This window comes from Heterocephalus glaber, unplaced genomic scaffold, assembly GCF_053883595.1.
Source record: "Heterocephalus glaber isolate CG9 unplaced genomic scaffold, H.glaber_assembly_v1.0 deba00001689, whole genome shotgun sequence".
NCBI classification, from domain to species: Eukaryota; Metazoa; Chordata; class Mammalia; order Rodentia; family Bathyergidae; genus Heterocephalus; species Heterocephalus glaber.
Genome location: NW_028258414.1, coordinates 14,797,456 through 14,808,228, shown reverse-complemented (window position 1 = coordinate 14,808,228; position 10,773 = coordinate 14,797,456). Strand labels below are relative to the sequence as shown.

The 10,773-nt window shown below is 59.6% G+C and overlaps 1 protein-coding gene across 10 annotated transcripts; it reads right to left on the bottom strand.

Annotated features, from left to right (window-relative positions):
- Positions 1–902: 902 nt before the first annotated feature.
- On the bottom strand, positions 903–9,333 carry Islr2 (immunoglobulin superfamily containing leucine rich repeat 2). 10 transcript variants are annotated; one of them, XM_004855478.4, is made up of 4 exons: positions 8,571–8,685; positions 6,335–6,603; positions 5,691–5,787; positions 903–4,492 (listed from the first exon to the last, which is right to left on the bottom strand). In XM_004855478.4, the coding sequence occupies exon 4, from the start codon at positions 4,488–4,490 to the stop codon at positions 2,253–2,255; it is 2,238 nt and encodes a 745-aa protein (XP_004855535.1). In that variant the 5' UTR covers positions 4,491–4,492; positions 5,691–5,787; positions 6,335–6,603; positions 8,571–8,685; the 3' UTR covers positions 903–2,252. The 10 variants fall into 10 exon arrangements, with proteins under 10 accessions (XP_004855535.1, XP_004855538.1, XP_004855536.1 ...); XM_004855481.4 differs by lacking the exons at positions 6,335–6,603; positions 8,571–8,685 and adding an exon at positions 8,998–9,333 and having other exon boundaries at positions 903–4,495; XM_004855479.4 differs by lacking the exons at positions 6,335–6,603; positions 8,571–8,685 and adding an exon at positions 8,998–9,018.
- Positions 9,334–10,773: the final 1,440 nt, after the last annotated feature.

The following is a 10,773-nucleotide window of genomic DNA, read 5'->3' as shown; positions in this document are numbered from 1 at the left end:
AGTCAAGCCTGGAGAGAGAACGGGATGCTGGTGGCTGACCTGGGCCAGTTAGGAAGACCTGATCCCATAGACAGGATGAGGAAGGAAAACAGATGGGAAGCAGGAGGCCGGTGGGGTCAGCAGGAAATCCTCATCTGTACCCCTCCTTGCTGTTTCTTTCCTCTTCTCCTTCCTGGCCACTTTCTACCCCTTGTGGGGGATTCAGCTAAAACATGTAAGCAGCCCAACCCCATTGCCTCGGGTTGGTCTGGAGCAGGGGGTCCACTCTTGGTTCCCCATTTCCAGGACTATTAAATCAGTGCACTTTCAGCCCTGACTCCATGTGCACCCTGCTCCCCACAGCTGTCCATGCATCACCCAGGGAGCACTCCCCACTCCCCCACAACACACATGCAGGGTGAGGAGCCAGCTCGTTCTGTGGAATCTGTGTCCCCGAGTTTCATCCTTTTTCTGTTCTCCATCTGCCTGCTCTGAAATTTGTGCCAGCCACAGCAGCCTTGTCCCTGCGAATCCCCTCTATCCCGTCCCCAGCTTCCTAGAGAGTTCCGTGGCTGGTGTCAGCAGAAAGGAAGCTGCTCACAGCTGCGCCCCCGTAAAGGGCTGGTGCACACACTCACGTGCAAGAGTGCACGCACACCTTCCAGAGGAACTCTCTGCTTTGGGGGCCTGGAGACATTCGCCTTTTCCACCCAGTCCCAGTCTCCTCACACCCAGGAGGTTTCACCCTTCCACCCTAGACTCAGGGAACAGAAGTGCAGGGTCAGGGCAGTCAGACAAACACGGAACCACAAAAAAGATCCCAAGGGGAGGTTCTTCCTTCCCTCACTCTCCTCCCTCATCCCCTAGACCTCCTCATTCTGCCCTCCTCCAAATGTCACCCCCCACAAAAGTCACCAGCCCAGTTCAAATTAATTGTTTTATTGACAGTGTACATACAGACGCATTTAGAAAAGAACGCGGGCTCCGGGGGATTACTCCACCCCGGGCCACGCTTGTGCTGCGCTTGGCCTAGAGAGCTGCTCCCAAGGCCTGAAACCCACCCGTGACGCTTTCCTGCAAAACCAACAAAGGAATCCCGCCCAGCCCCCGTGCCCCTTTCCCCCTCCCTCCCGGCCCTCTGCTCCCGCCCTCCCCCCTACACTACACGGTACAGACTTCTCCTACAGACCACGCTCGGATAGGACGACCCGCGGCAAACACGATTCTCAGGGAGGGAGGGGCGGGGCGGGGACAGAGCGGCTTCCCAGTCCCCCTCGCAGCAGGGAGAGGCTTTGTGCACTCCAGGGCGCCAGCCCCGGGAGAGACGCGGGCCCCGGAGCCTCTGTCGGCGTCCTGCGCCCGGGTTTGCTACCTGGGGGCGCGCGCCCCGGTGAGCTGCGGAAGCTGCTTTTGCGCGCGACCATCTCAGGCTCCCGCAGGACACGGGCGACGACATTGGCCGAGGGCCCCGCCAGGCCCCCTCTGCAGAACCGGGAAACACGGTCCCCGGGGGCTTTTAGTTAGGAGAGGGGCAGGAGAAAACGGATTCTTCTCCTTGCGCCTTGATACACCCACACCCAGTCTTTCAAAGGTTGGGAAGGAGGTGTTAGCACCAGACCCAGAATGTCACTGTCTTTTGAAAACAACGAAACAGGACACAACGTGGAACTCCAAGGCATCCTGGGCACCCGATTGGGTTCCAGCGGGGCAGAAGTGGGTTGGGGTGGGGTTGGAGGATTTGGCAAAAGGATTTGTTTTCCTGTCTGGAGGGGGGCTTTGAAACTAAAAAGTAGCCGGCTTCTGGTACGTGCAGCCCAGAAAAGGCAGGGTAGGGGTCGAGGTGAGACCCACGTGCTCCATGAAAGCCTGGGTGCCACAGTTACCATCAGACATTTCCAGTCTCCCCCTGGCTCCAGGGCGCACAGGTGGGCGGGCTCCGGGGCAGAGGCAGATTTCCAAGATTTTAATAGCCATAAGAATGGAGGGGCATAGGCTGCTCCTCGCCTCCAGCCAATGGTGCTTTGTGTGAGGAGGCCAAACCAGAACTGTGTGCTTGGGGGAAAAGGGGACTCAGCCCATCAAGAGAAAGACGCCCACCGGTGGCCAGAGACTGGGGAATTCGGCCCACTTCCTACTAGGAGTTCCCAGTGGCCACAACTGGGGAGTGGCGAAGGGGTTGAGGGCAGGGGGTGGGGGGATAAATTCTGCCAGCCCTAAGCTCCTGCTGCCAGGCACCCAAAGTGGGGTAGGGCGGCCGTTGGGCACGCTGAGGCTCAACCCGCTGTCTGCCTGTAGTTGCCATTGATCTCCTGCGCCAGGTTGACCGCCTCCGCGCCCAGCGGCAGCCGATCGCTGTACTCGGAGCCCGCCTCAAACTCCTCCTGGTTGGCCTTGGACTGCGATTCTGCCAGGGAGCAGGCGGCCAGGCTCTCCTCTCGCTGCAGGTCCCCTTGCGGGTCCCCCTGCTCCGGATCTTCGTCGAGCCCCTCCCCCGGGGCCTCTTCAGGCTCCTCGCCGCCCTCTCCGCCCCCCGCCTGGTAGCTTTTCTCCGACTCCAGGTAGGAGGCGCGGGGGTCGAAGTCGGCAGCGATGCGCTTCTCCATGGGGTCGGGAGCCTGCGGCCTCAGGATCAGGCGGTAGGGCTTGCCAGGGTGCTTGGCAAGCAGGTGGCAGCAGGCAGCGCCCAGAAGGGGCACGGTGGCCAGCACTAGCAGGAACACGCTCACCGCCACGATGACCAGCAGCGAGGGCAGCTCCTTCTTGGTGGCGAACACCACTTGCACGTGGCAGGCCTCGCCCGCCAGCGCCAGGCACACAGAGTAGTTGGTGCCAGGCTGCAGGCCGCGGAACCAGTATGCGTTGACGCCCTCCTCCACGCGCGACCACTGCACGGCCGCACCGCCCCCGGCCGGACACAGGTAGAGCAGGCGCAGGGGCCTCCGCCTGGGCCGCCCAGCTCCAGCAGCCCCTCCGGGCCCGGGGCTCCAGCGCGCTGCCAGCGGCGTCAGTTGCACCCGTGCCTCTCGCTCAGCCACATCGAGCGCGATGACGCCCAGCTCAAAGACGTGCGGCTTGAGCTCTGAGCTCTGGTTGAACGCGTGGTTGGACACATACCGAGAAGGGTCCCCGTGGCCACAGTGTTGCTCCTCCGCTGGGTTCACCGGGATCTGGTCTTCCATTTCGTCCCCTTCATCTGCCTCCTCCTCCAGCTCCGCTTCGGTCGCCCCCAGGACGCTGACTCGCGCCTGGTCCTGGCTTTTGGCTTTGCCCTCAGGTTTGGAGGGCAGGACGCTGTTGCCCCGGCCCTTGGCTGTGAATTTGCGCTCAGAGTTCGGAGCTTGCCTGTCGGGGTCTCCCTCCAGGCCGGGAGCGTGCTTCGGGGGCCCAGCGGCAGCCACTGCCACGCGTACTGACGTTGAGTTGGCTCCCAGCTCATTGTGCGCACGGCATGTGTAGAAGCCCGCCTCCTTGGCACTCAGAACTGGCACCAATAAAGAGCCATTTGCCAGAGCCAAGAAGCGCGGGGTGGCGGGGGGCGCGGGCCACACAGGTGCTGGAGTTGGGGTGGGGGCCTCTGTCTGAGTGGGAGCTTCTCCGTCTCCTTCCTCTTCCCCATCCTCTGCTCCTTCCACATCGTCCTCATTGCTCTGAACCGGCGCCTCTAAGACCACAGTTCCGCCCGGGATATGAAGTTGCCATTGCAGGCGGGGAGTGGGGTAGCCTTCAGCGACGCAGTGCAACGTGAAAGCCAAGCCGGCACGCAGAGGGGTGCCAGGCTCCTCGAGCGGGGGCTCCGCGCTCAGCCGCACGCTGGGAGGCGCACAGGGCAGGGCGGGCAGGCGGTGCACCGGCACTCCTTTCAGCGCGGGGGGAGAAGCGCAGGCGATGGAGTCGGGCTCTGGCAGCGAGACCCGAGTGCTGGCGGCCCAGGCCTGCAGCCACACTAGGCCACAGCCACAGTGGAAGGGATTGTGGTACAGCTGCAGGTGAGACAGCGCGCTGAGCGTGTCGAAGGTGCCGGGCTCCAGCGTGCGCAGCCGGTTATTGTTGATGCGCAGCGAGCGCAGGTCCGGCAGCGCCCCGAGCGCGTCCCGGGGCAGAGAGCCCAGTCGGTTGTGGTTCATTTTGAGCAGCTGAAGCGCGCTCAGGTTACGCAGGTCGCTCCAAGGGAAGTTGGAGATAAGATTGTGGCTCAGGTCGAGGTTCTTCAGCTGACTCAGCACCGCCAGGGCCCCCGGCTCCACCGTGCGAACCTCACTGTGCGCCAGCCACAGCGACGTGACCTGCGTGACGTTGGTGAAGGCCCCGCGCCTTAACACTGTGATCTTGTTGGCGGACAGACTCAGAGTGGTCACGTTGGCTGGGAGTCCTTCGGGCACCTCGCGCAGCTCCTTGTAGGCACAGTCTGCAAACTGGTGCGCGTACTTGTCCACGCAGGCGCAAGGCTCGGGGCACGCTCTGACCACTCCTAGAAGCGCCAAGGCCAGCCACGCGGCTCGAAGGGACGCCATCTCTGCTTTTGGGAAGGAAGGCGGGGGCGGGATGGGGGAGAGAGGGGAAAAGGTGACTTACCGAGCGAGCTCCAGCTTAGCGTAGATGCCAGTGAACTCCTCTATGCCCAAGAACTTCTTCTGGACGCCACTGGAGCTCAATCTAAGTCTCAGGATTCTCTGGATGCTCCCCCTCAGGACCTCGCCTTCCTCTTCCGGAAGGTGAGGCCCATGCTCTTTTCCCTACCTACTCCTCCCCCTGTAGCTGTGCCTCCATCCGCTGGCCAGTCGCTGATCTGCAGTGGGTTCCACACTGACCTCTCTGTGTTTCTGTCTTCATTTAACCCGGTAAGATGGATACACAGAAAGGATGCTTTTATCTGGCTGTCCTCTCTGGAACCCTTTGTCCCACCCAGGCATATAACAGCACAAACAGAAGCTGTGGCATGGCCAACAGCCCCCACCTACAGGACCTGTGGTACAGGTCCCCCACCTACAGGACTAGGTTCGAAGTGCGTTTCACAGACAGACACACAGGGACCCGGACCCCATTGTTCTTAGAACTGAACCTAGCACTCGTACAACGTTTTCCAGCACGGTGCAGAGCACTTTCCTGTTCATTATGAGAAGCAACCCATGCACAAGGACATGGGAGCTACTTTCTGTGCACACAGCCCTCCTCTGAGCCTGAAATCAGAGCAGAGGAGCAATACAGAAGACTGGCCCCACTCACAGACCTTTCTCCACCCTCGGTGAAGTCGCTTGTCCCCAGGAAAGAGGCAGGGCTGCTCTGGGGAGAGAAGCTGCCCCCCATACCTGGAAAAGATGTGTTGTGGAGACAGTCACTGTCACCAAAGCTTTCCTCTGGGGTCCCACAGAGCTCAGGCAGCTCCTGGGGTGAGGGACATAGAGGGGTCCCCAGCAGACAGGTGAGGGGACAGCTACTAGCTAATGAAGCTGGACAAGGTTCAAGATTCTGCAGCATCTCCATTGCTCCAGAATCCCAGAGAGACTCCACGAAACCTCATTCCGGCCACACACAGACTCCCTCCCCCTTGCAGGTTTGGCAGAGCCCCTCCCAACCCTGTCTGTGGGCTCCCGTGACCCCTTACTGCCTTTGCTCCGGGGGGGGGGGGGGACATCCCTTCCCAGTTCCTCCCGAGGGTGGGTGGGGTGCTGGAGGCTGCCTCTGCCCCACCCCCATCCCGCTGAGGCGCTCACCCAGCCCTCGAAGCTGACCGGGACTCAGCCTTCGGGCGGCAGCCCCTTCTCCAGACTCGATGACAGCCCAAGGGCGCTTCACGCATCTGTTGCTTCGCTGCAGGGAGAACCGGGTACGGGGGCGCAGAAGAGAGACAAGTAAGTTTTGAGGACTCCCCTGACCCCGAAGACCCACTTCAGTCTTTCCCGGCGTTGGGTCCGTTTGCCTCACTTCTACCCGGCTGCAGGTTGGAGTCCTCGCGCGCCTCCGGGCTCCGCGGGAACGCGCACAGCCTCTCCCACCTCCTGCGACGTCTTCGTTTGTGAAAGCCGTAGAGACCCTCCCCGAGAGGCGTTGTCGCCAGAGGAGCCACACGTCCACCGCCCCGGCTCGGCTCTTCCCAGCCCACTGCACCCCAAGTCCCACTTCCCCCTACATTTACACACTCGCAGGCACTGCCACTGCCCCTCATCACAGTTACCCCCACACGCACAAACGCATTTCACACAATCGACCTTCCAGCGTTAGAATTGTCCATCATCCTGAAATAATCGAGTCGATGTGTCGCGCTCTTGCTACGTTCACACGCATTTTCACAAGCACACCTTCGTCGGCACGCTCACCCCGCGCGTTTCGCACCGCACACCCATTCATGTTCACTCACCCTCGCGCGCCCGTCCCGCCAGCTCCCGCGAGGTACGCTGCTAATTGAATACGAGCCGCTTTTACGCCCAGCAACACGTGAGACAAACCATCTTTGAGGAATTTGGGAGCAGGCGTGGCGCACAACGGAAGGGAGGGGGGCGTGTCTCTACCTTTAAACACTTCTGCAAATACAGACGGTGGCACCGAAAGACTTCAGCGGACCAGTCGCTCGCAAGGTTCCCTTCTGCGCTCCTGCTAGCCGCCTCCTCCCCGAAGCCACGTTCCACACTATGCATAATTGATAGTGTTAGCAGAGCGCCTGGCCCTCCCTGCCATTTTTGCCTGGATCTGGGCAGATTCAAGCCCTATTCTCCCCTCACCCTCCACCCTCGCCAGACGAAAACGCGCAGCCCTGCAGGGCGCTCCGGGAAGAGCCGCCCCTCTCCCCAGCGCACCGCAGCCCTGCCCGGCCAGAATTCTTTACGTCTGGCCTTTGTGGCAAAGTCAGCCCTTGCAGCCCACGGTCCACAGCGCTACCGCGAGGAGAGGTGGGGCGCCGTGTCACCCAGGCACCCCACTGTCAGTTCCTGGCGAATGGGGCACTGGAGCTGCAGGGGATAGTGGCAGGGACAGGGCTCGGTACAAAACGTCTGCTCTTCTTGAACACTGTGGGAGGAGGACGTAAGATTTTAACATTTGCACCCCCACACACTCCCGCCAGTATCTTCATAGCCTCTCTAGCGCGCGCGCACACACACACACACACACACACACACTGTCCCCCAAGTGTGATGGCACGCCACCACCCCGCTGTCTCACACCCTCACACAACAGCTGGCCTCAGCAGATTCAGGACTTGCTGTTCTCGACTCTCCCTATCTGGCAAAACCAGACACTTGATCTAGCGACAGGGAGGTGGAGACACAGGGATGTCGAGGCATTTGGCTAAAACCCCTTCGGGCCTTGGTGCTGCCTACAGCAGCCCAAGAGACAGAGCTGCTGGCCAGAACCAGAAAGGGGTTTGGGCTCCTGGAGAACCAGAGCCTCAGCTCCTTGTCCCTTTTGTAGACATTGGGATCTCGGGCACGTGAGCCCCCTCCCCCCCAGCCCACGCCCAGGCGGGTGGGCGAAGGTCTCACTTGGCAGTCAATAGTGCGCAGGTTTGGGACCTCTGCAGAGATCAATATCCCTATTTGAGTGTTAAGCATTTTAATGAGCCCAGGAGGGGGTGGGGGAAAGAGACTGGGTGCTGCGTGGTGCATTTCAAGAGACCACCCAGCCAGCTGGGGTTCTGTGGCTCCTTTGTAAATTAAATACGTACAGACTGGGCAGGCACACTCTCAGCCCCTCCCTCTGTCCTATTCCTCCAGTGGCTGCGAGCTGCAAGGCGCCAGGCGAGCTGGAACCAACACATCTCAATCAGCCAAGTTCTGAACCCAGAACATCACTAACCGGCTCAGGCCTGCGTCCCCACAGCCTACCTCAGGGGAGACTGCTGGGGCACCCTTGAAGAGAAGGTGTGGAGAGCGCAGGACTGGCCAGGCCTGGGGACCCTACAGCAGTCCCTAACTTAGGTACGAGATCTGAGGTTTGGGCCTGGCTGGGCCAGGGCGTGGTGTGAATGGCGGGCCAGGCTGGGACACCTTTGTCTGCAGAGCGGGGTGGGGAGGAGCATCCTGGGTGGGTTGTCGCCTCCTGGCAATCTTGAGGGGTGGGCCTGGGAACCTTCCCCACCAGAGGGATTCAAGGGGACAGATGCCTGGCAGTAGAACCAGGACTTTCTGGGCCTCCAGAGGGACACAGGTGTGAGGACAGACAGGGAGGCTCCAGGCCGGGAGCTCAGGGCTAGCAGACCCTCTTCCGATTCTCACCGCTGTCTAGTTCTCTTTGCTTTCTGCGGGAGGCCAGCGGGCCAAGGGATAACTTGGAAAGAGAGAGGAGAAGACAGAGTCTGGGGACTGATTGAAGAATGGGCTTCCAGCTCTCAGCTCAAAGCTCCCAGGACCACAGGGGCCCTGTCTGCCCGCCTCCGGGAAGCCTCTCTGTGCCCCCTTTTTTCTTGCTGTCTTGCTAGGGACGCAGGAGCTGGGGGTTCGGTGGAGGAGACAGCGCCTAAGGTGCAGGAGAGAGGTGGCTAAGAGCGAGGTGGCCCCCCGGGCACAGGCCCCATCCCCGCGGCTCTGGGCGGCGCGTGCTGTCTTTTGCAAGCTTTTTTCTGTTCCCCGATCCTGCCCCTGGGGACAAACACCCCTTACCCCAGCTTTTGACCTGCAGAGCCCTACGCCCGTCCCGGCGGGGCTGGAGCCCGAGTCGCCCCTGTGAGAGCCGCGACCTCAGTTTCCGCCCGCGAGCTGAGCTGGAAAGCAGCGCGCGCCCCCAACGCGCGGGAGCCGCAGGGTTGCGGCTTCGGGGCGATGTTCACAAGGATACAGTTACTGCAGGCCGAGAACAAGGACCCCACCCCCGCCGCCGCCTTCGCCTCCGATCGTTAAAGAAACAGGCATCTAATCAGCTGTGTGGACGCAGAGATGGGAAAGCGGGAATCCCAGGTTCCAAGGCGCAGAGCACAGGGCCACAGATTCAGAAGCTGGCGACCCCGGCTTAAGCTTTTCTCCAGGCTTGGGGTCCTGAACCCAGACAGAGCCCAGGGCTGCTTTTCCCAGATTAACTTCCGACATTAACCTTGTGGACGCGGAGGGCCGGGAAGGTGCGAAGGGTTGAAATCTGCAGGATGGGACTTGCTAAATCCTGGGCTCCCCTTGCGCTCAGGTCTCTAGCCTGGTCCTGATCCGCTCGCGACACCTGCTGGACGCCGCTTTCCGGGCTCAGAGGCGGGTGGGGACCAGGCCCCGCTCTCCGCTCCAGTGGGGCGCGCTCTCCGTGCCCACTCAGCCTAAATCTCAGGATCTTCAACCTTCCCTCCCCTCCAATCGCAAGGATGCTGTTTCGCGTGCGTGATAGTCCCAGCTCGGAGAGCTCACGAGCACCCCCTGAAGGCTCCTTAGGAGAAAGCTCGTTGTGCCCTCCACACTCACAGGATTAGGACAGGTTCTAGGATCAGACTCCATCATGTACCAGCTGTGCAACCCTGGCCAAGTTACTCAACCTCTCTGTGAATTAAGAAAAAAAGGGCATAAATTAGAGAACCTAAGTTCAAGGTCCTTGTGAGGATTCAGTCAGTCAAGGTATGCAAGTGTGTGGCACTTCGTGCTCAGGAAAGGAGCTGTTTGCCACAACTGCTGAATAGAATTTGCTGGTATTATTACCTTGCAGAGCTGGGGGCAGGAACAAGGAGGAGGGCAGGGTGCGCCTTTATGCTTCTGTCTTGCCTTCTCCAAGGTTAGGAACTCAGCTGCGGCCCCACGCATCTGTTTTCACTCTCCTGCACACACAGACACTGTTGAGATAGGCAGCAGCCACAATTATTATTAATAAATGATAATAGTTGCTGGAGTGGCGGTGCACACCTGTGCTCCCAGCACTCGGCAGGCTGAGGCAGGAGGATCTCTGTGAGTTTGAGGCCAGCCCGGGCCCCACAGTGAGTTCAAGGCCAGCCTTGAACATAGTGAGACTCTGTCTCAAAACAAAAACAAAATAAAAATAGTAAGAGTAAATACTATTTACAATTATTGTTTGTAATGGTTTCCTGTTTCGGATACTTAAACTTGTCACCAGCATGCCTGCTTGGAAAGAGGACCTGCAGCTGCAGACATGGTGGAAGGTTTTTAATTAAAACCACATTCTGTTTAAGTATTTATTGGGCTCTTCGAGTTTAATTATTTCCTAGGGGAGAAACAAAACAACAGCTCCACCTCTGCTTCTGGGAAGGAAGACTGTTGCTTTCCAAGGGAAGCTGCAACCTGTGGCTGTTTGCTGGAGGCAACCAGGAGGAATCTTCTGAAAGGTTCAGATGCAGCACAACATTAATAACCCTGGCCACAGCCAGCCACCTTCCTCCCCGTGCTTCTGTGAAATTAGCTGAACATGCTAGCAATGCCGTTTATTGCCATCAGAATTAATGACAGCTCTTAGAGTGGCAGCTCACATAATTGTGCGGCCTGTGCTCATCTCGTGGAAGTTGGGGCATGGCCAGGAAGACACAGGGCTCCTGTGTGCAAGGGAAACACACTCATGGGTACATTCCTGCCCCGCCAGGCTGGGGCCCCAGTGAAGAGGTCCTGAGGCTGCCAGCCCCAAGCAGCAAGACTAAGCATGGCAGAGCTGGGACAGTGTGGTGTGGGAGGATGGGGGGCCACACAGCCTCCACCTACAAGTAGCAAAACCCCACTCAAATTGTGGAGAGTAGTGAGCTAGCAAGTGAGCACCTCACCTGCAGGGTTCTGCCAGCCTGGCTTCAGAGCGGGATGATTCAGCGATTCAGCGGCTCACGGACAATGACAGTCCCAGATGCATTCTTTTTCTCTCTGTCATTAAAAAAAAAAATACTGGGATTTGAAC

What these genes read in the sequence shown, in the direction of transcription:
- Islr2 (XM_021237115.2), bottom strand. Translation starts at nt 6,611, where the DNA reads ATGCATAGTGTGGAACGTGGCTTCGGGGAGGAGGCGGCTAGCAGGAGC. An exon ending in ATTTGCAGAAGTGTTTAAAG is followed by an intron (nt 5,788 to 6,485) that starts GTAGAGACACGC and finishes TTCTCCCTGCAG; the next exon opens with CGAAGCAACAGATGCGTGAA. An exon ending in CGGTCAGCTTCGAGGGCTGG is followed by an intron (nt 4,496 to 5,690) that starts GTGAGCGCCTCA and finishes CCTTCCCAAAAG; the next exon opens with CAGAGATGGCGTCCCTTCGA.